At 37.9% G+C, this 26,825-nt stretch overlaps 2 protein-coding genes across 5 annotated transcripts; one reads left to right on the top strand and one right to left on the bottom strand.

The window, feature by feature from the left end:
• Positions 1-794: 794 nt before the first annotated feature.
• Positions 795-8,895, top strand: LOC108681463. The gene is made up of 5 exons (XM_018170494.2): positions 795-889; positions 4,636-4,739; positions 5,037-5,175; positions 7,414-7,500; positions 7,642-8,895. The coding sequence occupies exons 1-5, from the start codon at positions 887-889 to the stop codon at positions 7,816-7,818; spliced, it is 510 nt and encodes a 169-aa protein (XP_018025983.1). The 5' UTR covers positions 795-886; the 3' UTR covers positions 7,819-8,895.
• Positions 8,896-16,128: 7,233 nt separating this feature from the next.
• On the bottom strand, positions 16,129-26,047 carry LOC108681460 (clathrin light chain). 4 transcript variants are annotated; one of them, XM_018170488.2, is made up of 7 exons: positions 25,846-26,047; positions 24,790-24,861; positions 23,622-23,690; positions 23,061-23,141; positions 22,125-22,236; positions 19,678-19,689; positions 16,129-17,751 (listed from the first exon to the last, which is right to left on the bottom strand). In XM_018170488.2, the coding sequence occupies exons 1-7, from the start codon at positions 25,970-25,972 to the stop codon at positions 17,577-17,579; spliced, it is 648 nt and encodes a 215-aa protein (XP_018025977.1). In that variant the 5' UTR covers positions 25,973-26,047; the 3' UTR covers positions 16,129-17,576. The 4 variants fall into 4 exon arrangements, with proteins under 4 accessions (XP_018025977.1, XP_018025978.1, XP_018025980.1 ...); XM_018170489.2 differs by having other exon boundaries at positions 24,790-24,858; positions 25,846-26,046; XM_018170491.2 differs by lacking the exon at positions 24,790-24,861.
• Between the last annotated feature and the right edge of the window lie 778 nt (positions 26,048-26,825).

Raw genomic sequence — 26,825 nt, 5'->3', positions numbered from 1 at the left:
AGCTTCTTAAAATCGGTATATATTGTTGCATATACTGTCTATGCACTTCCGTGTATGTTACTTAATTCTGGCATTTTATTGTATATTTTAAATTTAAATTAACCGAATAATTCGTTAAACTTCATCGTCTGAACTGGAGTTAGTTGGCTAGCCTTGGCCTCACGGAGTTGTTCATTTAAATTAACTTTTAGTCTCAGGACCGACGCAGTGGACATTTATAGAACATGAATGATTGAAGACTTGTACTTGAAAATTTAATTTGGAAATTTTAGTAGTTTTTCATATTAGGCTGAATATTTATAATTCAGTTAAGAAGTCTCTTGAGAAGCAAGACATCGCCATAGAGGCCAATTAACATAACATAACATAGTGATGTCGGCGCTGAAGTGTAGGCCAGATGTGGCCTGTCGCCGATTCTTTTCCTTTTCGTGCCTTGTTCATAGATCTAAACTCGTGTCATTTGACCGGATCTTTTCATGACTGACGATAGTTTGAAGTAGCTACTAGACTTCCACCGGGTTCGATAAGGAGCTAGGCATTTCAAACCTGAACATATATTTTTCCATAGCTTTATCTAGTCTGTTCTTGAGCGCGTTCATACTTGAACGCGTTCATACATAATTGAAATATCGCTGTTTGTAACGGAATTCAACATTATTTGTTTAGTCCTTATGTATTACGTAAGGTATTAAAACATCTCTATCCTGAAAAATTAGTCAGGGATTCGAGTAGTGACGTTGAGGTGCGCAGGCTAGCACAACGGAGTCAGTACTCGGTAGCACATATAAGCTCCGCCTCTTCGGCATCTGCTTCAGTCTTGACTCGAATCCAAGCGTGTGAGCAGCAGTAATTTTCTCGTCTCAGCTTATTTTCCAATTAACTCACCATGGTAAGTGGTGCCAAATTAAGTAGGTGCGAGCGCACACAATTGTGAAAATAGGTCAGACCGGCTGTTGCTTCACCCGACCCCTTTCCCCTTTGAGTGTTTTTCAAAATAATATCCCACATTGACATAGGTACAAAGAGGGACAAGTATTTTCATTTTGTTTGGTCAATGGTACATAAATCATAGATATTTAGAGTTGAAACTTTTTTGGGCGAATAATGTTCCATCATAGAAAAGACCAAACTGTACGTTACTGAATTCTACCGTCTCGAGCTCTCAGATGACCATGCAATCATTTGCTATCAATAACGGGAAATCAATCAACTTGCTCAACGAATGAAATAATTCGTTCAGGTATTCGAGCTATGTAACAGTATTGGTCCCCTGAACTTGTGCTCCTCCGGCTCAAGTAACACTATTAAGGGTCATAAAAGCTGAACCTGAACGCAGTTCGTTTCTTCTCAAACATGACGTGACAGGCTGCTGATCAAAAATACCGGCGCACTCGTACGCTTCCTTCTTCAAACTCATCGCTGCTCAGCTTTCGTTCGGGTCGCCTGCCGAAGACCACCACTGCCCTGGGGCCTGGATGTAATGGACCATCATGATTCCTGCCTTCCGGAACGTAGCCTTCAACACTTAAAGCCGTCCGTATCTAGGCCGTGGGTCGAACCAGCCCTCGGTCGAACGGCCACTTGCCGAAGGACGATAAATTTTGGAACAGAACTATGCTATCTGAAACCTAACCTCAGATGCGGTGAACGTAAAATTACGTAATTTAACGATGCCCGGAAGTCAGATTCGATCCGCGGCCTGGTGGTGCACGGCAGGTTCTATGCGAGGCCGGAGGAAGCCAAAGCCGAATGGTTCACGGCTGATTGGTGGAAGTCCGGAGAGATCAAAGGCGTTCGATTCAGGGCGTATTGGTGCACAAAATTGGTGGTGCACGGCTGCGCTCCCCTTTCGTTCATTTACGTTGTGGCTTCAGCAGTACAAAATCACGTAGGCTACTAAATGAATACACTACGAATGAACAAAATACTAATGATCAATAATGACCATTTACCAGACTCTTCTCTGCGAAATTCATATGCGCATCGATTTATCGTTATAATGTCGTGTAAAAGTAATCATAATAGATATTAATTAGCGCAGCAGTGCGTCCTGCCTCGTGTTTCTGTTGAGTGTTCGTGAAAAGGTCATACGGGAAGCGCGGGAATGTTTGCTTTATTCTCACATGTAACTAAGCCATTCTACCTATTGCTATCATTCAAATTATTATGTATGGAAATTATTTGTCGTGACTTGTACATTTTAAACATTTCCTTTTTTTCAGTGTAGCTGGATGGGGAATTTTTCTCTCTCGTTTAGCTGTGGGCGTTGAACGGATATTATTTTTGTGCAGTCTATAACAGCTCTTCGAAACGATCATGCTATTTGTAAATACGAACACAAGCTGTATGTATATTATAATTTTATAAAGTAAACAATTAAGAACACTTTGTTCTAAAAAAATGAAGTTCTCCCCATCGTGTAATATTTCTAAAGCACAAGGTGTATGAAAGAGCAATATGACATTTAGTTTCGACGGTAAAAGAGTGCAAATCAATTGCGGTCAAGAGGCTCTCGTGTGAACGGGTTATCTGTATAACCAAGTCAAGCAGGGAAGCCTCCTATCAACATGACAGTCCTTGTAGAGAAATGATCGGCGAGCTATCACGTTCAAAAAAAAAAAAAAGCTATCACGTTCAAAAGTCGGCGAGCTATCACGTTCAAATCAAAACATGGGCATTACTCAAAAAGACAAAGTAGCATATAATCAGTTGTGATAAAATGGAAGAAGCAAAGGATAGATAGGTAAATACACTAGGTACAGTTTTTACTTAGCAACATCATTCATCTTGATCGAATGGTATTAATAATAGAGGGCGCGTTATACTTTTCATTTTAATGCTTTGTAATTTCTATGAAATTATTCCACTGCATGAAATGAGTCAGCAATTTGAAAACTAGTGTTGAATATCATCTTGAAGAAATATGACCTATGGCTTCGCTCTCCGCTACAGATAATTTCAGCATGAGAGCCTGAATAACCTGAAGCGTAATCTAACCTAACCTTACTGTCAGTCTTGCTGGATTAGTTTTAGAGATGGTCGATGCACATCGATCTCCTCTAACTAACTTCAAGGATCAAAAGCCAGTGTTGACCTAACGTTGTACTATTGGCTTGTACTTTAGCAGAATAATTCTACAACTTTCAATAACTGTCTTGTAAACTAATGCCGATTAGAACCATGAACACGACCAAGTCGCTGTGACTTCCAAGTTAAGTTTTCACCCCATGACTCCTGAAAACAAATGTGTCTTTAGAAAACGAACCGCGTTGCTGAGTGATGTGAGAAAATTTCTGGGTTTTCTGTTGTTTTAACTAGAAGATTGCCACGTCATTGTTTGACGGTAGCCATTGTGTTTCAAAGCTGGGACAATTCATCGTGTAAATGTGAGCACAAAGGAAAACTAACATTAATTTTTTTATATTGTTACTGTTCCCTTACTGAAAGTAAGAAGGCTTGGGAAGAGACGGAATGCAAGGATTCCCTGATGCAACAGAATTTTACCGCTTTTCTAAAAGATACTATTTGAGTTTAGGGAATATGGATTTGCGCTCTCATTAGAACGAGGTTCAACTTGCTTGCCGAGTGTCAATTTTAGCACTCAAAAATTATTATGTTAATGGAGATTTTCATGTTATTTTTTACCTTTTATTTTTCAAGGCATCGGCATAATAAAAAAGTGAATTATTTATTAGCGTTATGCTTTTATCACGCGCATCTTGTATAAAGTCTGTTTATAATGAAACAAAAATGAACATAATCTAATCATAATCCGGAAATAATCACGAAGCAACAATTATTGCGTTTTCTTTTGCGGTCTGTGGAATACCAAAGTTGGGTTGCAGTGTTTCCCCCGCCGCTTTCTACGCGTGGCGCCAACCCAATGTGGGACACGCTTAAGAAGGAAATTTTCATCGAATCATAACGGCCGCAAATGGAAAGTGTCACCTCTTTCTCGTAGAGCTGTATTCGTTTTCCTTCAATTTGATATTTGTTTGTTTGCAACTTCTCATGAGGGTCTGAAGCTGCAATGCACTTGCTCTAGCTCCTTATTTTACTTCATAACTGTTGACCGCGATGAACTTTAGGTGGGTTATTCTCTCGTGCATCACAAAACGATTAAAAATTATTATTATTTTAAGTTTTGAATAAGTTGAAGGCGTAAGAATCTCCTAATTATTCTTGTATTTACTTGTTTAAATGCTGGACATTTCCCGAAACGCGAGAGTTAAATGGCTCTCTCCTTTCTAATCGACATAGAAAGACTGCTCTGAGCAATGTGAAAGCGAAAGCTATGAATCTATATGGTCAGATCAGCCATGCATTGAATCTTGATGGGACCCATTGCGTGTAATACGGAGCGATGTTGAGTCATGCGGGCATCTTATAGATACTCTCAACAATTTATTTAATTCTTCCTAAAATGGAAATAATTCAACAAAGTGAACGCTTCGAAACATGTACGAATATTGACGCCAAAGTATTTGTGAAACAACTCCATAAATAACTTATAACACGCGATTACTACAGCCGGGATACATTCGCAGATGAGGGAAAAGCATTAGAATTTCTTTAAAAAAACTTATTCGTATATAATTTTCATTGTATTTAACAACGTTTATTTCTGGTCCACAGAAGTACAATCATCTCGTTGTATTGCTGCTCTCGGCTACCGCTGTTGCGTCCGCATGGCCGACCGTGTCGCAGACTCAATACGAGTTCGAACCTTTGCGCGAGAGGTGAGTGTTTATCACACCTAAATATTGGGAGTAAATGAGAGCTAGATATTGTTCTGTTCATTTTTATCGTATTTTATTCGGCTAAGATAGTCTACATCGATGTATGGATGGATCGTTTTTGCTCATTACAAATTGAATAAGTCTCGTTTTCCGAATATGTATGTATATCCACTGCACACTTGAAAATCGTTTGACTAATTTTTTTATTCTATGCAATATATAAAAAAATCGTCTGCTGAACGATTCCAGAAGTTTTTAGAATATGAATGGTGCAACATATTTTGTTGACATGTGCAGTCAAGAGACCAGTGAGGGGGGCAGAGGGTGGCAGACATGGAACGCGCTGGTGAACTGGCTGCGCCCCGCCACCAACTACATCACCCAGCGACTGCCTAACAAAACACCGTCCGAGTTCGCCAGCGATGTCAGGGACACGGTAAATAATTTAATTCAAACTAATGTTCATTTGTTTACACGATTCATCCATAAACGAATCATACCAAATTGACTTGATTTAGCGCGCACAGATGATTACGGAACGTATTAGTGACAATTTGAGGAAATAAAAGGTTATAAATAACAGAATTTTTGAAAAGAAACACTGCGTCCGTCGAGTAAAGTAAACCTAAATTTCAGTAACCCTGAGAGAAATTAGTTTCAACCCAATTTATTCAACGCTATAAAAATGAAGACATTACCATCCATTTTATATCTTCATGTCTTCATGGTGATGATGGTACGTACAGCAGTCGTCCCATAGATCTGCTCACCAGAAACAGTTCTCATTGAAAGTGATTTTATTTACCTGCATATCTTATCTACATTCATAGTGCCATGCTTTTGAATTGAATATATTCTTGAGACTATAAGAATGAAATAGCAAATTGTAAATTGATGCCCTTTGTGTTTCCTTTATTCTTCTTGATATTATATTTAGTTCAATAACAAATGTGGCGTAGTGTTAGAACTATTCGACAAACTGATGAGGAATGTTGAAGTGTAATATTTAATATTACACTTCAACTAAAATGATATTACGTTTACATATTGAATATAAATTATATAATATGACAACTTAATATAATAATATTTACTGAGGTTCGTTAACTTAGTTCCCAAATGTCTCTATACTCGCTTTGTGTGCTAATCGCTTCTGGAGATTGTGTTTTAAAATACCAGTACAAAATGTTCATTTTAAATTCTATTCTACTCCTAAAGCTGATATTTTGAAGTTAGCAATGTTGGAAGCTTTAGCAGAGTTTATCTCAGTGGAAGCTTCCTACGGAAATGCCCATCCTCTGGCTTATTCGTAAAACAGACTTTGATTCACGCGTTAACAATAACTTGAGTATTATTATTGGCACTAACTTCTTGGTGCACAAGCACAATCCCGTGCGTTGTGATTGAATGATAATTTTTAATTATAAATTCCTCAATTTTACTTGAGCACTAATTAAGACTTGAATAATCATTTATTCACCTATACCTTCTTTAAAACATGTCTAGTATTAGAGAAATTCCGATGAAAAATCTCTTTTATGTTACTCTACTGTTCTCTTTATTGCATACGAACTCGAATTAATCGAAGGGAATTATAAGAATATAAGATTTAAGAAATTAAAAGATTTAAGGAATTATAGGATTCAAGGAATTATAAGATTTAAGGAATTATAAGATTTAAGGAATCATAAGATTTAATGAATTAAAAGATTTAAGGAATTATAAGATTGTTCAACAAGGTTTGGATATGGCGTCGGCGTTATATTGATGCATCACATCATGTACAGTACACGTATCCCATCAGTACACGTAGCCTGAGTCATGTCTGTGACTCACGTCCAGCGGATGTAATCATAATATTTTTGAGAACTACGTGACACACCAGCGTCCTGTGTTCTCTGAAACTCTCTGTTGTGCTGAACAAATCAGACAAACACTATAGCTATAACTTTGATCCAGATCGCATACGCGATTTATTGACGATGAAAAATTTTTTCCATCGAAAGTATTGCAGGAATGACGATATCATCTAACCTTTGGCAAACTTTAAATCAGTTCATGTTGAACATTGGCTTCCATGTTTTTTATATGAACATACACCAAAGTTTGTATTAAGCGTCTCTTTAATGCTTTCTTATCAGACCTTTTCGTACAGCAACTCCAGAAATTTTTTTCATGAAAGCAAGCTATTCATTTTACTAGGGACACAGATACATTGTCTTTGCAGATTTCCCGCAGTTGCTTTTTGTTATACAATCTTTAGGTAAAATACAATTCAAATTTTTTGTGCCTTGTAAACTTTTCCTAGCGCATCAAGTTGTAAAAACAATACTGTTCTGTCATTTTTAGAGTTTAGCACGCGTGCATTCTGGAAGAATTCGTGTTAAAAACAAAGTAATCGTTTATTTGCAGTCAGTTTGCAGCCTCTGAATCATTATATGTATTTTGGATTATGTTGCGCATATATGCACGATATACATTGTAAGCAATAAACTAACAGAGGTAGTTTCGATTGTTCACACATCGATTTTTCGCGTTGCAACGCGCATCAATTGTCCTCGGTGCAACACGCATTAATTGTCCACGGCGCAACATGCAGCAATTGTCCGCGATGCAACACCCATTATTTTCAAACCAAAATGGTCATAAGATTAAAATATTTGAATTCCGGCAGGCGGTTGACCTGCGCGATCGCGCCGCTGCACACCCCGTGGTCCAGGGCGTTGGTCGGGTGGTGCGCCCAGTACACGAGTGGGTCTCGGTGAGTGGCAGATCATCTCCGGCATATTTGACGTACATTCTACTCATAACTTTGACCAAATAAATTCATCATTTCATTAATAAAATAATCCAATACGGTTTTAATTATACATGATGACCATTTAACGTGAAATATTTACAGAATACGGCGAGCGAGCTGAGCAAGACGAGTTTCCGTGACATGTACGACGGCGCGATGAACACCGTGCGGCGTGCGGACGAGACCGTCGCTGACTGGCTCAACAGACGCGGCTCGCAGCAGCAGCTCAGCCAGTACAACTACGACGTCGCTGATGGTGTCGAGCAAGTGCTCCACTAGATGCTGCACTAAATGCTGCTCTACTTGATGCAACCAAGCAAGGCTGTATTGTAGCAGACGTCAGTGTATTCTCTGGGCCGTGAATGGATCATCGAAGGAGATTTTCGTTAGCAGATTATCCATAGATGAGACTTGAGCAATTTTAAAATCTTTCCAACGAGAAACTACGAAATATTTAGAATAAGATGCTAGGATACCGAGTTTTAAAAGATACTATATGAGAGATGTTAATCATCCATTGTTATTTAGGTTCCCCGTTGAATTGATTCTACAAATATCAGGAAAGTTCCATATGTTGCTGCTCGAACGAAATTGTGAGAAAATCTTCCTTACTCACAGTTACGCATCGTCCTTTTGGTTGTCAGTGCATTCAAATCATTCATACAGCATTACGGTTGGCTAATTTTAATCCATAAAACTCATGGTCAAGTCAATTGATAATAATTTGGAAATGAGCTGCATCAAACACTTTCATGAATTGTGTTTATGATCGAATTCCGTAATGTACGTGTAGTCTGACCGCTCCTAACTCATGAAATGAAATCGCTCCCGTATGCGCATGATCGAGCTGCTGTGTATCACAACTGTTCTTCATTACCTAGAGAGAAAAGTACATTTTTTAGTTCGTTTCAATATAAGGTATCTTTTTTTCATAAAATGTTACATCGGTCAGCAATGTGCCAAAGAAGTTGACTTCGGTGCGATGCAAACGAAACTTCGCCGACTTAATCTCTAGAAAATCGCGGTTTCAAAAATTTCCATTGTTAGGATAAGTTATTTTGTAACATTGTCTTGATACTCCATATTATTTCTGGCAAGGTACTCCTGTGCTATGTTTACATCGTACACATACTTGCAGTCTAGCTTTAGTTTGGGATCTCCTCGTGGCATGACTTCTGTTATTCATCACAAATCCGTATTGTGAAGCTCTACTATTTATTGGAATCTGCTCGTGGCATGACGTCCGTTATTCATAATCACAAATCCAGCTCGTGAAGTTTCAGTGTTCATCATTCGAGTCAACGCTCTCTTGTATACCCGCAAGATACTGTTTTATAATACATATATTTATCTTGATTTATCGTTATTTGTTTTCCCTCGCATCTTTTTCGAATCAAAATGTTTACATGGCTCGCTTTTAGTTCTTCTGAGTTTTTAAGGTTATGAGTTATGACACTATGATATGGGAAACGCAGTAACTGAATCGAAAAATCTTAGAAATGTTGAATAAAACACGATGTTAATTAACTATAACAAATATAACTGCGTAAAGCACATTAATGGTAAAATATTCGATTTTCTCTCAAGGATTTCAATAATTTCGTTTCAAATGAAAGCGAAACAGGATACAAAAATTTTGACGCTCACTTGCATTATTGTGATATTTTTTATTGAGAATGCCATAATTTCACATGTCATCAACGTTTCCTGAGCATAACAACGCTATCCTGGTCGAGCCTTGACAATGAACTTGGTCGTCAACTGACGGCGCGAGGAGCGCTGTTAGCCGCAGCGTTTGTAATGCGGCAGTCGGGGCATCACCGCGCTGTGTTATGCGGCTATATAAAGTCATAACCCAATTCTCGATCGTTTCTGTAGGAACTCCCTGCACTCCAATCAAAAAGAAGAATGTGATGGAGGCTTAGCAAGAGTGATCCTAAATGGGCGCGTGATAACGACAAGCGAGCGTCGCACCTGAATCAGTTATTCAATGGCCCATATATGATGGGTTTGGGACTTCCTAGTCCCCAGTCACGCTGATGCGTCGCCTTCGTCGTCCTCCGTCTCCGAGTCATCGCTAGGCAGGTCGCCCCGCCCGCTGGTCCCGGATGTAACGTTGGACGTGTTCCGTATATTTGCCCTCTTTTGGGCCAGCTGATGCAAGACGCTATTGCTTGTCACTTGCTGAGGGTAGATTCCCATAACTGGACAATCCGGGATCGTTCTTAACCAATTGACCAGTCGAGTCTCTTGAATGTTGCAAGGGTGAACTCCCCTCCTCTCAGCACTTTTGGAAAGGCATTAAAGAGCTTCGGAAGCAGCAATTTCAGCAATAAAGATCAAACTAATTTAAAATCTTTCAAGTGACCTGAGGTCTTTAAGTGTTACGACTTTATGAAAATGGAATGAAAGAAGAGTTTAGTTGTTGAAATTTAGAGGAAATCAGTTAGATGAGTAGGAAGTTGGACGGAAAAAGACAGCAAGAATAGCTAAAGGTTTCACTGCGTGTTGAAAGAAGATGAAAGACTTAAATTAGTATTGCACATTCCGAAACAGTATATTCAACTGCCATCGTGAATTGCACGAACCCTCTTCTTGCACAATAGAACTATTGATATTTAATAAACCTTGATAATACTTTGAAATGTTTTGAAATATTTGATGTAATTTGATATATATGTAACATATCATATATTTAACAACTTTGATATATATTTGATATAGATTTTATTTAAATAAATTCAATATACGTATATATATTTGAAATAAACTTAAACTTTGCTATAGATTTGAAATATATTAGATATTAATCTGATAGAAATTAGATATAAATTTATAATGATACACTTAAAATATGTGCCCAACTTCCCACTGGAGCAAAAATAAGCTTAGTTATTGTAAACCAAACAAAATGAAAATGACACTACATTCGCACAAAATAAGGGACAGCGAATCAGCGACAACTTTAAAATGTTCTCTTTTGCGTACAAACGTCCTCAAGTTGCTACACTCAATAGTTTACGTATAATTTAAGTTGAAAGTTACTTTAAAATGTTCTCTGTTGCGTACAAACGTCCTCAAGTTGCTACACTCAATAGTTTACGTATAATTTAATTTGAAATTTGTGTTCCCGGAGAGTGATATACGGTGGGCGAGGGTTAATGTTTGTGAGTCCTGAAACGCAGTTTCAGGACTCACAAACTCTGGACTCACCCAAATAGTGAGTCCTGAAACGCATTTACGTTAACAAGAAGTGGAAGTCATGCGAGATGCAAGCCCAGTCCTTAGGATCGAGGCTCCATGTATATCTTTTATATTACACGCGTGCGATCGATGACCAGAGAATTCGTTGATTTATATTATCAGTGAGTGGAACTTTTCTTCGGATGACGGCAGATTAAAAGGCAAGTTTCAGGGAGTAATTCTTATTTATTAACGACGTTTCGAATGCAACAAACATTCATTTTCAAGTTAGAAGAAGCATTAAACATTGAAATTTTGGTGGAAATAAGTACATAATATAAGTAGATAGGATACAACAGTAAAATTTGTACCAAAAATTACTCGGAAAATTCTTTCAGAGTTCAGACAAATCCGGTAGTCAGAAAATAGATAGGTGGAGTCCAATCTGTTGAGATGAGGGGTTCAGCTATCGCCGGTCGGTTGTTGTCGGGCCACTGCTTGATCACGATGCTGGTGAGTACCTTCAGCACAATGCGAGTGACGGTCTGGTTTATAATAATAATAATAATAACAATAATTATAATAATAATAATAATAATAATAATAACAATAATAGCGGTGTCAGCGTTTATTAGGCCGTAGTCCTGTCGCCGATTCTAAACATAGCAGAATATTCACAGCTTGTTGCGGTCTCGAACGCGCAACTCACTGCTTCAATTTTGCTTTGCTTAACCGCCCGGCCTCCTCGCCGATTCTGACCAGAAACTGGCGCACAGAGCTGGGATCGAACCCGCGCATCTCTGCGCCAATCTTGGTACTCTGAACTTTAACCACTGGGCCCATTGAGGTTTCGAGGTTGTAGACATGAAGAAGTCTACAACCTTCTTTGAAGCAAAATTTATAGACTACACCGGCCTCTCGGATAACTCCCGCGTTTTTGCAGGGGCTTTTGTTGCGTTTAGTTTGGAATTTGACATTGTCATCGATCACATGTGTGTAAACAAGTAAATCCTGCCATCTAATATTAATCTTTTATATTAGTATACATATTACTTTCTATCTATCATATAATATATCACATGAGTAATGCAGTACATGTTAGGAATTACTGAAAATAGAACAATAATTAATGGGCATAATAAGCTTTTTTCGAGTACCTTTCACGGAAACACGTTCAAGAAGTTACCCCTCGTGGCGATAATTTTCAATTGATATATTCTAGCGGAGACTATCCCAAACTAATCCACTGCTCATGACTCTGTCTAACCATTCAAACCTAACAATCGTGTGATACAAGAATATTGCCATATACTCGGTGAAGTTATTCGAAATAAATATTATATCTTTGTAAAAATCTAAACGGAAAAATATTCATTCATATTATACACCTATTTTCATTTTGAATAAATATCTTCCAGAAGGGCAGGGTGCCCAGTGGTTAAAGTTCAGAGTAGGTACGGGTACCATGATTGGCGCAGGGAGGCGCTGGTTCGATCCCAGCTCTGTGCGCCAGTTTCTGGTCAGAATCGGCACGGAAGCCGGGCGGTTAAGCACAGCAGAATTGTAGCAGTGAGTTGTGAGTTCGAGACCGCAAAATGCTGTGAATGTTCTGCGATGTTAAGAATCGGCGTCAGGCTTACGGTCTAATAAACGCTGAAACCGCTATTATTATTATTAGAGAGACCTCAAACAGCATCTCCATTCTCCTTCTCACCTCTCCGGTCCGAGTCCATGGGGGAGGCGCTGAGCTCCTCCCGTCTTTATAATAAATCGGCATGTAACAAATAACTCTCACGATATAGTTGATTTTATCGAGACATTTTTACACGCGATTGATAAGTGTCATTTCGACACCACAGTAGGGTTACTGAACACTCAGCAGTTTTTGAGCGCTAACTCAAATATTTTTGAGGCCGCAACTGTTCCTGCACTAATAGAATAGAAGTGTCGGCATTGAAGAAAATGCTTTACTAATGCTTCATCCCGAGTCTCCGCTCGGTTGTATTGTTCCCATTGTTCCCGCCTGGCATTGTTCCATCAATAAAATATTCAGGCTTAACACCAAACAGAGCATTTTGAGCTTTGCACCGCACGAGACAAATTCTTTGTACTCGTGTAGTGTTAAGACATTTTGCGACTTTTATTTTGAAGTAAAATTATAATTTACCTTTACCTTGGCAACACCGGTAGGAAGTTAACGTCACGCACAGAATTTTCTCATTAGTCATTATTGTTCGGCTGATCCCCGCTGCAGGTTAGTTTTAAGCTCTAATAGGTTCCTTTGTATTGTCTGAATAATTGTTATATTGTATTATTATTATTTCTCTTCATTCATCTTCAACGACGATCATTTATTAGATTTACTTTTCAACAGATACGCACGTTGCCAAGGGTATCATTCTTTACACTATTTTTCCATCTTAATACTTATATTCAAAGCCCATCGTTTTGTTAATTTGCCTTGCAGTAAAATCTCATTTCCAGTCTCTTTCATTTCCATTCTTGTTTTACTGTGTGGGTAATGACTGGCACTTACCCCACACTCGCATTCATTACATTTGGAATTGATATATTCTCAACTTGGGACGCGTTTGAGGAGAGAGAAGATGACAATGGTCGATAACAGCGCTGATCAGACAACTGACGTTCAATTCAACATCGTTTGGCTGAATCAACGGCAATTCAACGTTGTTTGGATGAATCAACGGTATTTCAACGTTGTTTAACGTCGTTGCTAGATCAGGAAGCTACATGCCCGCCATCATCCGTTTATCATCCCTGGAACGCTCAGCGCCCAGTGGTATCCTGCAAGTCCACCGACGAAAAACTTCTTGTGATTTGGTCGATCAGCTGTTGAAAAGAAACAAAATAATCTATTCGTTCATGAGGACGGCAGAGGCAGGGACCGCAGGGTCGACATGATATATGAACTTTGTTATTTTAGTTCTACCCTAACGTTTTCTACACATAGCAAAAAAATAAGTTTGATGGGGTTCTATGAAGTTTTGGCATCCCTTCCTTCATTTTCCTTTTTCACAAATTTTGAATAGCGAGTCCTGAATATAAATTTTTTATCGGACATTACCTACATTACCTAATAGCTTTAAGGACACTTGTGTTGATTGCGATAGAATTTCAATTAAAATATGGGAATATAATCAATGCTGGCACACGAGTGCACAAGTGGCTTGATGTATGAGAACGAACGAACTTTGAATTAAGTGCCGAAAATTAAAATATACAAAGTAAAGGAAGCAAACATTAGATTTCACTTTAAGAATCAAACGTGCGAAGTTACAATGAAAAATCAAGGCTAATGTTTTTACGTTGATGCTGAAATGTGTTTAATTCAGAGTAGGATAGAGCCAGATGTCACATCATTGCAAAACTTCGTTAGTTAACCATCAAAATTTTCTACGTCATCAGTGTCCACGGACCGGTCAGTCAACGCGTCAGTAATGTTTACCATACATGTTGGGCAAAGATGTGGCCTTCAACATTTTTGGGGCTGAAAAGCCATAGAGTTTATTGGAATTCGCATACTACGGTTGAGAGCCTAGCAAATTGATATAGTGTTCTACAGTCAGAGTATCAGCAGGCATTCAACAGCAGACCTAGGGCTATCGAGCGCTGATGTTTAAAAAATATGAATCAAATGAAAGAAAATAACTATGAATTTTCACCAATTCTAGATTTCTGTTACTATTACAAAAATTTCCAAGGAAATGAGAGTACATCGACAGCAAGGGTATAGAGCTAGGTTTATTTATAGCTCCCAATATAGCTACCACGGCTGCAGAAAACTGAAGGCATTATCCTACCTTTACCAAGTAATTGTTTTTAGTTCAGTAGATTATTTAAGCATTTCTGACGGGACTTCCAATTTAACAACTCTAACGAAATTTCATTATTAACTGAAGCCATAAATTATCGTTGACTAGTATAGCACGCGCAGCAGTTTGGCAGCTGAACCTTCCGTATATCTATTATAATGACTCGTGAGAACAATCCTCCCTACACCTGTTCCGTGTCCAAGCCACAGTCCCCTACTAATATACGGATGTAAGGGACTGTGGCTTGCTAATATACGGATGTAATTACTAATATACGGCGCTGTGGACAGAGTGCGTTTCCGTGGCATGTGGCGTCTCTGTCGCATGTCGCCTCTGTGGCATGTGGCGTCGCTGTGGCATGTGGTGTCTCAATGGCATATGGCGTCTCTGTGGCATGACATGTGGTGTCTCTGTAGCATGTGGCGTCTCTGTGGAATATGGCGTCTCTGTGGCATGTGGCATTTCTGTGGCACGTGGTGTCTCGTGGCATGTGGTGTCTGTGGCGTCTCTGTGGCATGCGGCATTTCTGTGGCATGTGGTGTCTCAATGGCATGTGGCGTCTCTGTGGCATGACATATGTGGTGTCTGTGTGGCATCTTTGTGGCATGTGGCGTCTCGGTGGCATGGCATGTGGTGTCTCTGTAGCATGTGGCGTCTCTGTGGCATGTAGCATCTCTGTGGCATGTGGTGTCTCTGTGGCATGTGGCGTCTCTGTGGCATGTGGTGTCTCTGTGGCATGTGGCGTCTCTGTGGCATGTGGTGTCTCTGTGGCATGTGGTGTCTCTGGGGCATGTGGCGTCTCGGTGGCATGTGGCGTCTCTGTGGCATTCGTGCCTACGACACATGCCGCGTCCGATTAACTCGCTCAAAGTTTGCGTTGGGTGGATGTCGATAATTTTGGACGCGAGGTCGAATGGCATTTGCCGACTACGTACTGCCAAACTTATTATGAGAATGTCTTTAGTGCATTCTAGTGATAAACAGCTCATGATAGGGAAATGTGATGAATTAGGGTTACAGTCAAATTTAAACTCTAAATAACTCATAGGAAACTAATATAATCGATTTTACAGTCCAGCACTTAACCCTCTAGCGCCTGACACGAGTAACCGGAGCATTATTGTCACAAACCTACTTCCCAAAAAATAAACGTTCTAGTGAGCGCAAAATGACTTGCACTGATGGTTGCCGCCACGTACGACAACTTTAAAATGTTCTCTGTTGCGTACAAACGTCCTCAGGTTGCTACACTCAATAGTTTACGTACAATTTAATTTGAAATTTATGTTCCCGGAGAGTGACATACGGGGGTAGAGGGTTAAAGAAATAAATCATAGCAAGAATAAGTAAGAATAAGCGAAAACATGAGATAAGATACTTTAGTTCACAATGCTTTTCTGAGGGCCGAGAGAGTTTATTAAAAAATTGAAGTTATTAATATTTGGACATGAATATTGAATATAAGAGGGAAAAACTCTCAGTGGCGTCAACTAAATAATTAAGCATTGATACAGTCACATGCTGTTATTTCAAATACTTGAGCGTTTTCAAAGGGGAAAAAAATACGAAGCAGTGACCTGTTATAAATCTGTACTTGCCGTGCTAAGCAATACAACTGCTATGCTAACAAGACAGACTATTAGCTCCTCTCTGCGGTAATAAGAGAAATTAACTCTACGGATATTTTCTAAGAGATAAACTAAAAATATACTTCAATATTAGGAAAGCGGCTCCAAAATAACAAGTTTCAGAAAAAACAATCGATCATGCAATTCACTGAGCTGATGATCACGCAAAATAAAGATTCGTTATTATTTTGACTCATCACTGAACTACCCTTATAAGCCTTATACGAGTCGCACGGTTCATTAGTTGCACGTAGAATGTTGATGAAGGGCCGAGTGGTGTATGAATATGAATTAATTCCAGACGAATTGAATCAATTTGAAAAGCGACTGGATCGTCCATCAAAAAAAATTTCCTACGTTTCACAGTTCAGATAGAATTTTAGTAACATCGAAGGGGATATTGGTATGTATAAGTTACATTGCTAATTTCAATCCCTAAATATGCAAAGCAAACGGAATATTTCAAACTAAAAGAACAATGAAGAGACAACCTTGCTTTTTTATGAACAAGATTGCAGCACACAAAAATCGATACGAGTTCGAATCAATTGAATCTTAAATGTAGCTCACGGAAAACATTATAATCTTCTACGAAAAATTGAGGGCTAGAGAACTCGCTAGATTCCAGTATATTAAATAAATAGAACGGAACACCGTTGCTCCTAGAAATGGACTGCAGTCATTGTGTGATTATCGTGGATATCTTGCCAGCAATACCACCAACTGAGCCAGTAAATTAAACTTCAGAAACGCTATTAGACCAATTAAAAATGAATATTGAAACTATATTTTTACCCAGAGATTAACATTTTTAACCAGAGATTACGTAAAAAAAGCTAATTGATACATTGCGAACACTCGGACATCGTAAACCTCAAGTTTATCCAAAAACATTTTCAAAGTGGTTATGCAGCCTACTTTGTAACACATATAGCTTCAGTCAAGTCCTAATTCAACGGGTAAAAATTCGTAAATACCCAAAGAAAAAATCTAATGGCAGGATCACACCTATCATTAAAACAAATCTCACGTTTAAGGATGCAATCGATAGAATGGGTTTCTTGAAACAACTTCTTAACGCTTGTCAAGTTGTGGGTTGTGACATTCAACAAATTTGGGGAAGCTAAAGAACTGATGGTAATTTATACTGAGCAAAGAAGCACTCTGGTAAGGGACCGACTGTAAGACCAATGAATAACTAGAATTCGTCTACAAACAAAACTGTCTCCTATGTCGGTTCATTGGCACAATTGCACTGCTTTTCAAATTCTGTTGCGACACAGGCTGATTGGATTTTGAGAGGCGGACTGACAATAAATAAAGCGTGTTCACTTTCAATATTAACCACTATGAAACAATAATAGTGTAAAGGGACAGACGGCGTCGAGATGACTTAGGCTTTAAGAGGCGGGCTCTGCTTCACGTGCAGGATGATGGAGCGCATGCGCGACACATCCCTGCTGCTCTTGGCCGTCTTGGGGTTAAAGTCGCAGAGCTTGGCAATGCGCTCCCACTCGGTGCCTGGCTCTGGGCGCTCTGTGTCCGCCACCAGCTCCTTCTCTGCACTCCTGCACACGTAAACAACGTCTTACTGCTGCGTCATGACAGAGCGTCGTCTGCACATGTAAACAACGTCTTACTGCTGCGTCATGACCGAGCGTCGTCTGCACATGTAAACAACGTCTTACTGCTGCGTCATGACAGGGCGTCGTCTGCACACGTAAACAACGTCTTACTGCTGCGTCATGACAGAGCGTCGTCTGCACATGTAAACAAACAATTATTGCTGCGTCATGCCAGGGCACCATACATGCACGCTAATGTCAAAATTCCCGTACTACTACCGAACGACTACAAAATGGCGCATCATTTGATGCATGTCAATACCTTATGAACGGCAATGTATATATAAGAGCCCTAAGCCGTTGTTCAGAGATTATTTGATGCTACCGGTACTCATGGTTTTGAAAACATAATTTTCAGATCATTCTCGGTTTCAATTTTTCTACAGTTAGGTTTACAAAATGTTAAAAACATTGAAAAAGACAAGGACCCGAGACAATTGAATGCCAAAAAGGTAGGGCAAGCATAATGCAAATATATTACGCGCTGCTTTTGATAATCATGTCACAGAAAATGATCATATCAGAGTTTCTCGGGACATTTAGAGTTGCGTTGTATTATTGAAATCTCGATTTGAAGGTCCGACTGTCATTGCGTGTTAAGCATGGGTCTGGAAAGTAGCATATCTACAATATAAACCTGAGTTATGGAATTAAAGCTATGTAAGGAGTTAGTGTCATTGCAAGTACTGTGTTAGGAGAATCAATTTATTTCATCACTCAGTCTGAAGAATTGTGGAGAAAACTGCTGTTTTGTTCGGGCTTCAGGTTGAGGGGAGATATTAAAAGTTTATATGATAACCAGCAATGCAGTCTATAGAATCTTTGAAAGGCGATGCACTAGTCTTTTCAAATACCCGACATCAATATGTTGGTGAATGAATGCGATTTTAGAAGTATGAGCAGCTCTATACGAACAATTTTTAAATTAAGTACAACAGTGTGATTACTCTAATACCGAAAATACAGGAAAACGAAATTTTTATCTGATGGCACCAAGATTAAAAAATTCAATTCCTGGGGCAGGCACAGAACAGGATGCATCAGAAGAGAACAAACAGTGCAAAAACACCATTCATAAACACCGGAAAAAATAATCGAGTTAAACCTTGTAAAAATGTAATATGAAAGTTGCTATTGTTCCAGGAACTCGGCAAAGGTAAGTTAAGAAGAAGAATTACAAATCAGGATAAATTGAATGGATCATTTCTTGCATGTATGCTACGGCTAATTCCGTGAGCCTCTTCTATACATAATGCGGCTCAACCAGGATAAATTAAGCAACCTATACTTTGAAGACAACAATCGTTGAGAAGTAAAGCAAGGCCGGCATTGCAGGAAATTTTTCATTCGGAAAGGCATGAAAAAGCAGTTGACAATGGAAATTAATAGAAGCAAAATTAAATGAGAATTTTATAAACAACGGAACTGTGTTGGAGTCCAGACGGTGAGGATCAAAAGTTGTAAATGTGTTAATATTTCCAATACCAATCACTGTGACAAGCGCTTTGAGTTGATGGAAAGACGCAAATGATCAGACAAATCTACAAGCTCTGAGAAGCAGCATCAACACGTCTCATGAAACTGTGCAGTGACTGAAGACTGCGTACGGGTGATTAGGTGTAGCGAGAGAAACAGCATGAAAACGATAACAAATTAATTAGCAAAAGAAAACAGCTAAACTTATTAGTTACTTTCAGGTGAACGAAGCACTACAATAAGATCAGGACCTTAAGTAAATTTCTAAATATAACTGAATTAAAATGGAAAATATGCGGAATTTCCTTGTGTACAGCGAGAGAACATTGAGTTTACTAGAGGGATTATGCGAATTACGTCGCCTTCAGGGGTGACTAATGTAGAGACACTTACTTGCAGGCCTCCCTGTAGGGTGGCAGCATGTAGGTATACAGTAAGTGAGAGCACGACACCAGTGAACAACACAATATATTGCAACACAATTCGTCACCGGAATTACTTTGACACGCACGTTTGCATCTAAAAGGAGTAGAATGAAATGTATTTTGGCGCCACAATAATCATCATTTTTTTCTAACTACGATCGATATTAAAGTCTAGAATCGAAGGGAAAACTAAAAAAAAATTTTTTGAGCTAAGACTTATATGCAAAATAGAAGACATTGAAATGGGGCGTGAAAGTTATCAGGATTGCTTGCACATTTCATCGTGGGAATAGCCACAGATCTTGCCTGGTTATAATAGTTCCCTCGACCAGGCAAAAAACGGGAAGCGATGAACATGTTTATCAGTACCTATCGTTGATGTTTATAATGCGTCATGTTAAAAACGCTCACATGAATGTTTAGTCTTTACGGACGCTCGCCAAGAGAAGTTTAAGGCAACGAGCATCTGCGGTCATAGAACTGCATGGGTGAGGCTTGCTAATACAAATACTGTACATCGCGCATGGTGACATTATGATGGCGATAGGGGGCAGAATCGGTTCCACATGGAAACTTTCATGATAGAAGTGTGATTTTCTATCACTAAAATTCATGGCAGAATGCAAAAAAAGTTCACTGGACGCGATCACGTGATGAGTCTACCGGTAGCTTTATGGTGGTTTGAACAAGTCACACAAATTATGGTGTAGCAGATGAATAGAGAGAATATCACATTCTTAATTATATAAAGTGAGTCAAAATTCGTGGTCAATGATATGAACTTAAAAAAAAAAAAATAAGTGAATATTCCGTACTCCACTGCATAAATTGTGTATATCTTTAAGTAGACGGAACACTCAGTGCTTGTATTGTGAATAATGAAACATACATAACATATGAACGGAAGGCTCGTAACTTGAACTAGGCAGGTTCAAGTCAAGTAAGATAGACGTGCAATATCATCAATGAGACACGGAGGCATTATCGCGGATCTGATCGGGCATAGTTCGGAACATCCCATGAATAGATTAACACTAACCATATATAGCAGAAATAATTATTGCGGATCTGATCGGGCATAGTTCGGAACATCCCATGAATAGATTAAGACTAACCATATATAGCAGAAATAAATATACCAAGAGGCTCCATGCAAACTAGGCACACAATTCATCAAGACTCATCAGGCAGAGAAAAATTTGGCACTGTTTGAGACAAATGAATAATTCCCATCATCTGACATTCATACTGCATATGACGAAATTGATGCACTGCTCGCTTTTTCTTTTCCTTATTAGCTCTTGAAATTAAAGGAATGAAGTTGCTATAAAAATTAGAGGCAGTGAACAACAATTATGTGGATGCGACCGTAGCTGCTCCAGTGGTTTCAAAAGATAAAAAATTCTTCCATGTGCTTAGGAAAGTGGGATGCTGGCATGTCGTGATATGGCGTTCAAAACGCATGAAATTATGAGACAATGATGGAGCAAATGTTAATAGTTACTGAAACAGAACAATTTGTCAGGGGAGTCATGGCACAGCTGGGTAGATGTAATCGATGGAACACAATTTAAAAAAAAATACTGGCTCTGACCAGTATCGGTAGTTGGTGGAAAATGAAAATAAACTGTGTAAAAGATGCTCACATGGACCGAATTATCCCAACTTAATTTGATACAATCTGTTGTCCCACGTTTCAAGTGATTCTATATAATCAACTGCATATAATCTGAACATATATATAGTGAATTTTGGGGACTAATGTTGTTTAATTCCCTCATCGTGCCAGTTTCAAAGTAATTATTTGGAAGCCAGTCCAAGATTCAAGTAGAAGGAATATGGAGTGTTCAAAACCTATGAAAATAAATTAATAATACGTACACATGAATCACTCAATGAATCATACACATAGCAGACCGCCAAACATTTGTTAGTAAATCACACAGGTAGTGGACTATGTCAACATAAAAACAGCGATGATTCTGTGACACAAGTTAGAATTATCATCCATCAAGAACTGTTTGTGGAAGCAACGAGATATCTGGTTTCAGATTATTTATTGTTCCATGAATGTTACCACGCGAGTCAGGTTCATCGCAAAATTGACCTAACGATCACTATCAGAATAGAAAAAGATATACCTACATCATGAGACAGCCCAAAACAATATAAAGAATCGGGAGCCCAAAAACGGCATTAGTTTCTATTCAACTCGTTAGTTCACACGTACTGTAACTTCATGACCAGAAGCCAAAAAAAGTAGCCAAGTTATTTGCAAATGCGTTCAGCCCAATGCAAGAAGATAGAAATTTCAAGACATTTAAATAGATGCACAATATATTGAAATGAAGTTCTGATGCAAAACATGTTTCTAAGTAACACTGATTGACCTGAAAAGTTGGCAGATGTGCTCACCTGTTAGCCTGGCGTGTCTTAGCGACCTGCTCATCGTGCTGCTTGTACCAGTCGGCCAGCTCCTGCTTAGCCTTCTCCCGTAGAGCTTCTTTTGCTTCCTCCTCTGCCTCATCTGCACGAATACAATCTTTTTAATCTCGAGTCTGAATAAGAGTTAATATTTAGCTTTCTACAGGGAACAAACGTCCGTGGTTTTGATAGTATTCCTACCTGCTGCCCTCTCATGGCACATACCGGCTGCATCATACTCTTGTCTGATTAAGTGGGATTTTTCCGCAGCTCTAATTGCCATAGGTTGTAGTAACTTGGATAAAAACTACAGCCTTATATGCAATTATCACTAAATATTCATCAAGCCGAATGGAAGAAAACTGCAAAAGGATTTGTGATGATGATGATGATGGTTAACACAATTCTAGAAAGCTAGACCTGATTAGCTTTTTTAGCCTTAGGCATATGTTGGGTGCATAGTCATTAACCAGCTTCTGTAACATATTCACTTTGTCATGAAAATTGAATGTCAGTGAAACTCCATTTATGGCAAGCTAGCCTATGATGCAAGTACTTTAAAATGGAAGCAGGTGGATTGAAGTATACAACCAACCATAATGATAATGATAAACCATAATGATAAACCAACCAAAATGATAAACCAAATAATTGAATGCAAAATTCATTGGGAACAATGCAGAAATTCAAGTTCAAAGTGTATATTCAACAAAGATACAACAGCCAGTACAGTCACACGATCAATTTTAATTGTATTGAATTGAGCAAATCTATTGAACTACCTTGTATGATGATGCAAAGGATTTATTTAGTTTTAAACATTTATCAAATTAATTGTTTATCTACTCAATGCAAATAATTATAAAATTGTATGGAATATTAATATGAAACAAAATCTGAATATAGGAGGAACATGATTCTACTGACCCTTCATCACAAGTTTGCGTTGATGTTCCTCCCGCCAAATCTTGATTGCCTCTGGCTCAACTCGAGGCACTGGTGTCATGACTGCTCATGCAGAACACAGTTGGGGAGATCAAACTCTCATGTGATCAGATGCAGCTAACTTACCTAGCAACTAATACTAACATGGCTTGATCTAGCAATTGCTTTCTTTATATCAAACCCACAAAATAAATTGCTCTTTAATGAAAATTTTTCAGTTATCTTTTGGTAAATTTCTAGGAAATTCATTGAAAGTAACTTTTTTCCATTCAAATAAATAATATCTGAACACATTACATAGATCTTTTGTCTTTCACTTGACAACACTAAATATTTACTAAATATTCACTCAAAAACACTAAATACATTCACTAAATAGATGCACTCATGCACTTGCTGCAAATTTTCCTAGGTCGCCACCATAACCTTTCATTTGCGCACAAATGAACAAATTTTTTTACCAGATTTCCATGAAAATCTTATAATGACCTCAACCATATATATTTTGCTTAAAATAACATAGGCAGCTTTAGAAGACTGTACCTCTCTCAGGTGTGCGCAATGGTGTTCCCATCACATCAGCTCCAGAGGCTGCGGCAGCTGCAGCAGCAGCTGCAAGGATGGAGCATACTTCAAATATTAGTCATCAAATTGCACTCCTGAACAGTACAATAATACAGCTTACACTTTACTTGCAGTTCTTCAGTTGTAGTCATTCCTGCTGGTTATCTCCTGTTGGTTTTATTGCATGCCAAGTTCAACACAGTCCAACATAAAAATCAAAATATATGAATCAAGATAACATAATCCCACATTGACTAGTTTATAGCAAACAATTTGAAGACCTTTTTAATCAGGAAAGCATCCTCAATGGAGACCTGTTATATACACATCAAATTGAATAGCAATTAGCAATCTAAAAATTTATTGAGTGAAAAAATATTTCAGATGGCAGCAGCACATTACCAGGACTGGAAAGATAAATACAACCATTAAGTGAGGACAGTTGTAATTATTCAAACATTCAAGTTAATTTTTCAGCCTGAAATGCAATATATCATACAAACTTCACATGAATGCAATAAATTCTGGTCTTGGTGGCTTATTAAACTGTTGGAAAACACACACAAGGAAGTCCAAGAATTGTAGCTGACCAAAAATGCATTCATCAGTGGTAAATTACCAAGGTTTGCCTGGAAGATTTACATCACAATGCAAGATTTTGAGGAGATTAATTAAAAAATTAGAATTAATTCAGTTGCAATGGTCTAATTAGAGCATAATATATACATATATATGAATGACAAAAAATTAAAAAATAAGTAATGCATAATATATAGGAACCTATATATTCATAACTAAATGAAGCCTGCTTCAAATATAATAAATAAATACCTATATACTTGTAATGTGATGAGCTATCTAGAGCATATATATGATAAAGAATGAAAACATGAATAATGAATGATGAGCATTGACTGGTTAACAGTAGTATTCTTACGCAGGTATGAGTAACTCACAGGCTATGTAAGAATAGCACATAAGATAATGTTATACAATCAACTGTTGCTCAACAGTGGCCCTTTAACCCACAAGTGGTGCACTGATTCCAGTGCAGCAAATGATTAGCTATGATTAATGCTTGTGAATAAATTGAAAGTGAATAAGATTGTAACAAAAGAGAAGGCTCAAGTCAATGAGCCACATTCACCATAGTTTGCCTCATCAGCAGCTTGTTGCAGAGCATCAGCTTCAGCAATTGCAGCATCAGGAGCTACATCTGCTGAAGGAAAGATGCAATTGGAGCAAAAGGAGCATTCAGTCAAGGAATTAAAAGTATTCAAGTTTTTGAGAAATTTCTCAGAGGTCACTAATCACTCCAAATTAGTTGGCAAAAAATATTGAAAATACAATACAAGAATTTACATGGAAAAAGTTAGCCTAATATATATATAAGGAAAATCTTGATATTAATCTTCAAAGAAAAAATATATAGATATGTTGTACAGTCTTGAAAATTTACAGTTAAGTGAGTGGCAAAGAAGCATGAGCTGCCAACTATGGCTGCAAAATAGTATTGAAAAAAATTAAATTTTGATTTTATAAAATTATTACCTATATTTTTTCAAGTTATAAAATTTAATTCAAAGCAAATGGGGACAATGATTTATTATGATTTATAACAAGCAGTGATTACATATAATTTCACTATAATCAATTTTCTTCAATGAATTGGGCTAGATTTGCTTAAGTAATCAAGACATTATGAAGACAAGCAAACACTTGAGAAGCAAACAATTACCTATACATGTTATGCATGATTAACTTAATTATTCAATGATCAAATTTATTTATCCATTCATTCATTGCAATCTTACTCACCACATCATCAATTTGATAAAAAATATAGCCCATTTCCTTCATATTTCAAACATTTACACATTACCATAAGATTGAGCACCTTGATAAAATCACAAAATTCATGAGGTTAGAACCATTTCAGGATATCATTAAGAATAATGACAAAATAGTAAAGGAATAATATTCAAGTAAGAAAGTTTAAAAAAGCATCTATATCACTCAGGCACTGCATACATGTAGTTCAGCATCTGAATAAATCATAAAGTAGTTGTCTCACAAAAGCCAATAGCATGAAGAGGAAGTTGGCACTCATAAAGCAAACCTGAACTATGTGGAGTTATTTTTCTGTAGCACCTCTTCTATAATCATATTGAAAGTTAACAATCGATCAAGGAATGAAACATACCAAAAGGAGCAATTTGTGGAGGATCTTCCAGACCAGCCAGTTCATCCTGCTCCCGAGCCAAGAACTCCGCTGCAGGATCAACTAAACCATTTCCATTTGGGACAAAATTATCACCGAAACCATCCATTGTCAAGACTGTATTCTTGTTGAGGTAACTTGCAACTAACTAATGCCTGAAAAGCAACCACTTGTATCAATGTTTAAAAGCTCAATAGAGATGTGAAATTACCAAACTCAGTCAATGCTAATATAGGTATACTTCAACAGCATACATATGTGTGTGAAAATTCTATACAGCTGCTCTGCTGATATGAAGCTTGCAGTGGATAAGGTTGTTGTCAGGGGTATGGCAGTTATTATGGGGGAGTTTTAAAAGTGTTAGGTATAAAACAGAAAAAATAGTTTTTGGTAATGAAAAGTGGATGTGGTAATATCAATTATTAATAAAGGAAAAACATGTACAAATCACAGAAAATGTTATTTATTCTAATTTTATGTCTACATCATCTACAAATGAAGAGGACTTTTGAATTCCTTACTTCCATTGAACTTTGCTTTCTTCAATGATTCCTCTAATTGCAGCAATAAGTTAGTTAGTACCATCAACTGGGGTGACTTCGACCAAATTACAATAGTTTCTGCCAATCAAATTCCTACAAGAGGAATGAGGCCTTGCTGGTGATTGTAAATTTGTAAATATATTACTGAAATGTTCTTTAAATATGTCATGTCTAAATTATGTCACTTTTATTATTTAATTATTATTTTTTCAAATTAGCTGGGTGGCCGATGTCACCCTGCAATGGGGTGACAGCAGCCACATGTGTTGAAACACAGTAAAAACGATTTCATGGCCAAATTCAACCATTAACGGGGTGACATTGGCCACATAGGGTGTTTTAAAAAATTATAATCAATGCCATTGTGTAGTACTATAAAAATTTAAACACTAAGATAAGGACTGACATTTGTGAATCATA

Source organism: Hyalella azteca, unplaced genomic scaffold (genome assembly GCF_000764305.2).
Source record: "Hyalella azteca isolate HAZT.00-mixed unplaced genomic scaffold, Hazt_2.0.2 contig8205, whole genome shotgun sequence".
NCBI classification, from domain to species: Eukaryota; Metazoa; Arthropoda; class Malacostraca; order Amphipoda; family Hyalellidae; genus Hyalella; species Hyalella azteca.
This window is presented reverse-complemented; position numbering and strand designations above follow the sequence as displayed.

What these genes read in the sequence shown, in the direction of transcription:
- LOC108681460 (XM_018170488.2), bottom strand. Translation starts at nt 25,972, where the DNA reads ATGGATGGTTTCGGTGATAATTTTGTCCCAAATGGAAATGGTTTAGTT. An exon ending in TCCACAAATTGCTCCTTTTG is followed by an intron (nt 24,862 to 25,845) that starts GTATGTTTCATT and finishes TCTTTCCTTCAG; the next exon opens with CAGATGTAGCTCCTGATGCT. An exon ending in ATTGCGCACACCTGAGAGAG is followed by an intron (nt 23,142 to 23,621) that starts GTACAGTCTTCT and finishes CTGCATGAGCAG; the next exon opens with TCATGACACCAGTGCCTCGA.
- LOC108681463 (XM_018170494.2), top strand. An exon ending in TTCGAACCTTTGCGCGAGAG is followed by an intron (nt 4,740 to 5,036) that starts GTGAGTGTTTAT and finishes TGACATGTGCAG; the next exon opens with TCAAGAGACCAGTGAGGGGG. An exon ending in CCAGCGATGTCAGGGACACG is followed by an intron (nt 5,176 to 7,413) that starts GTAAATAATTTA and finishes GAATTCCGGCAG; the next exon opens with GCGGTTGACCTGCGCGATCG.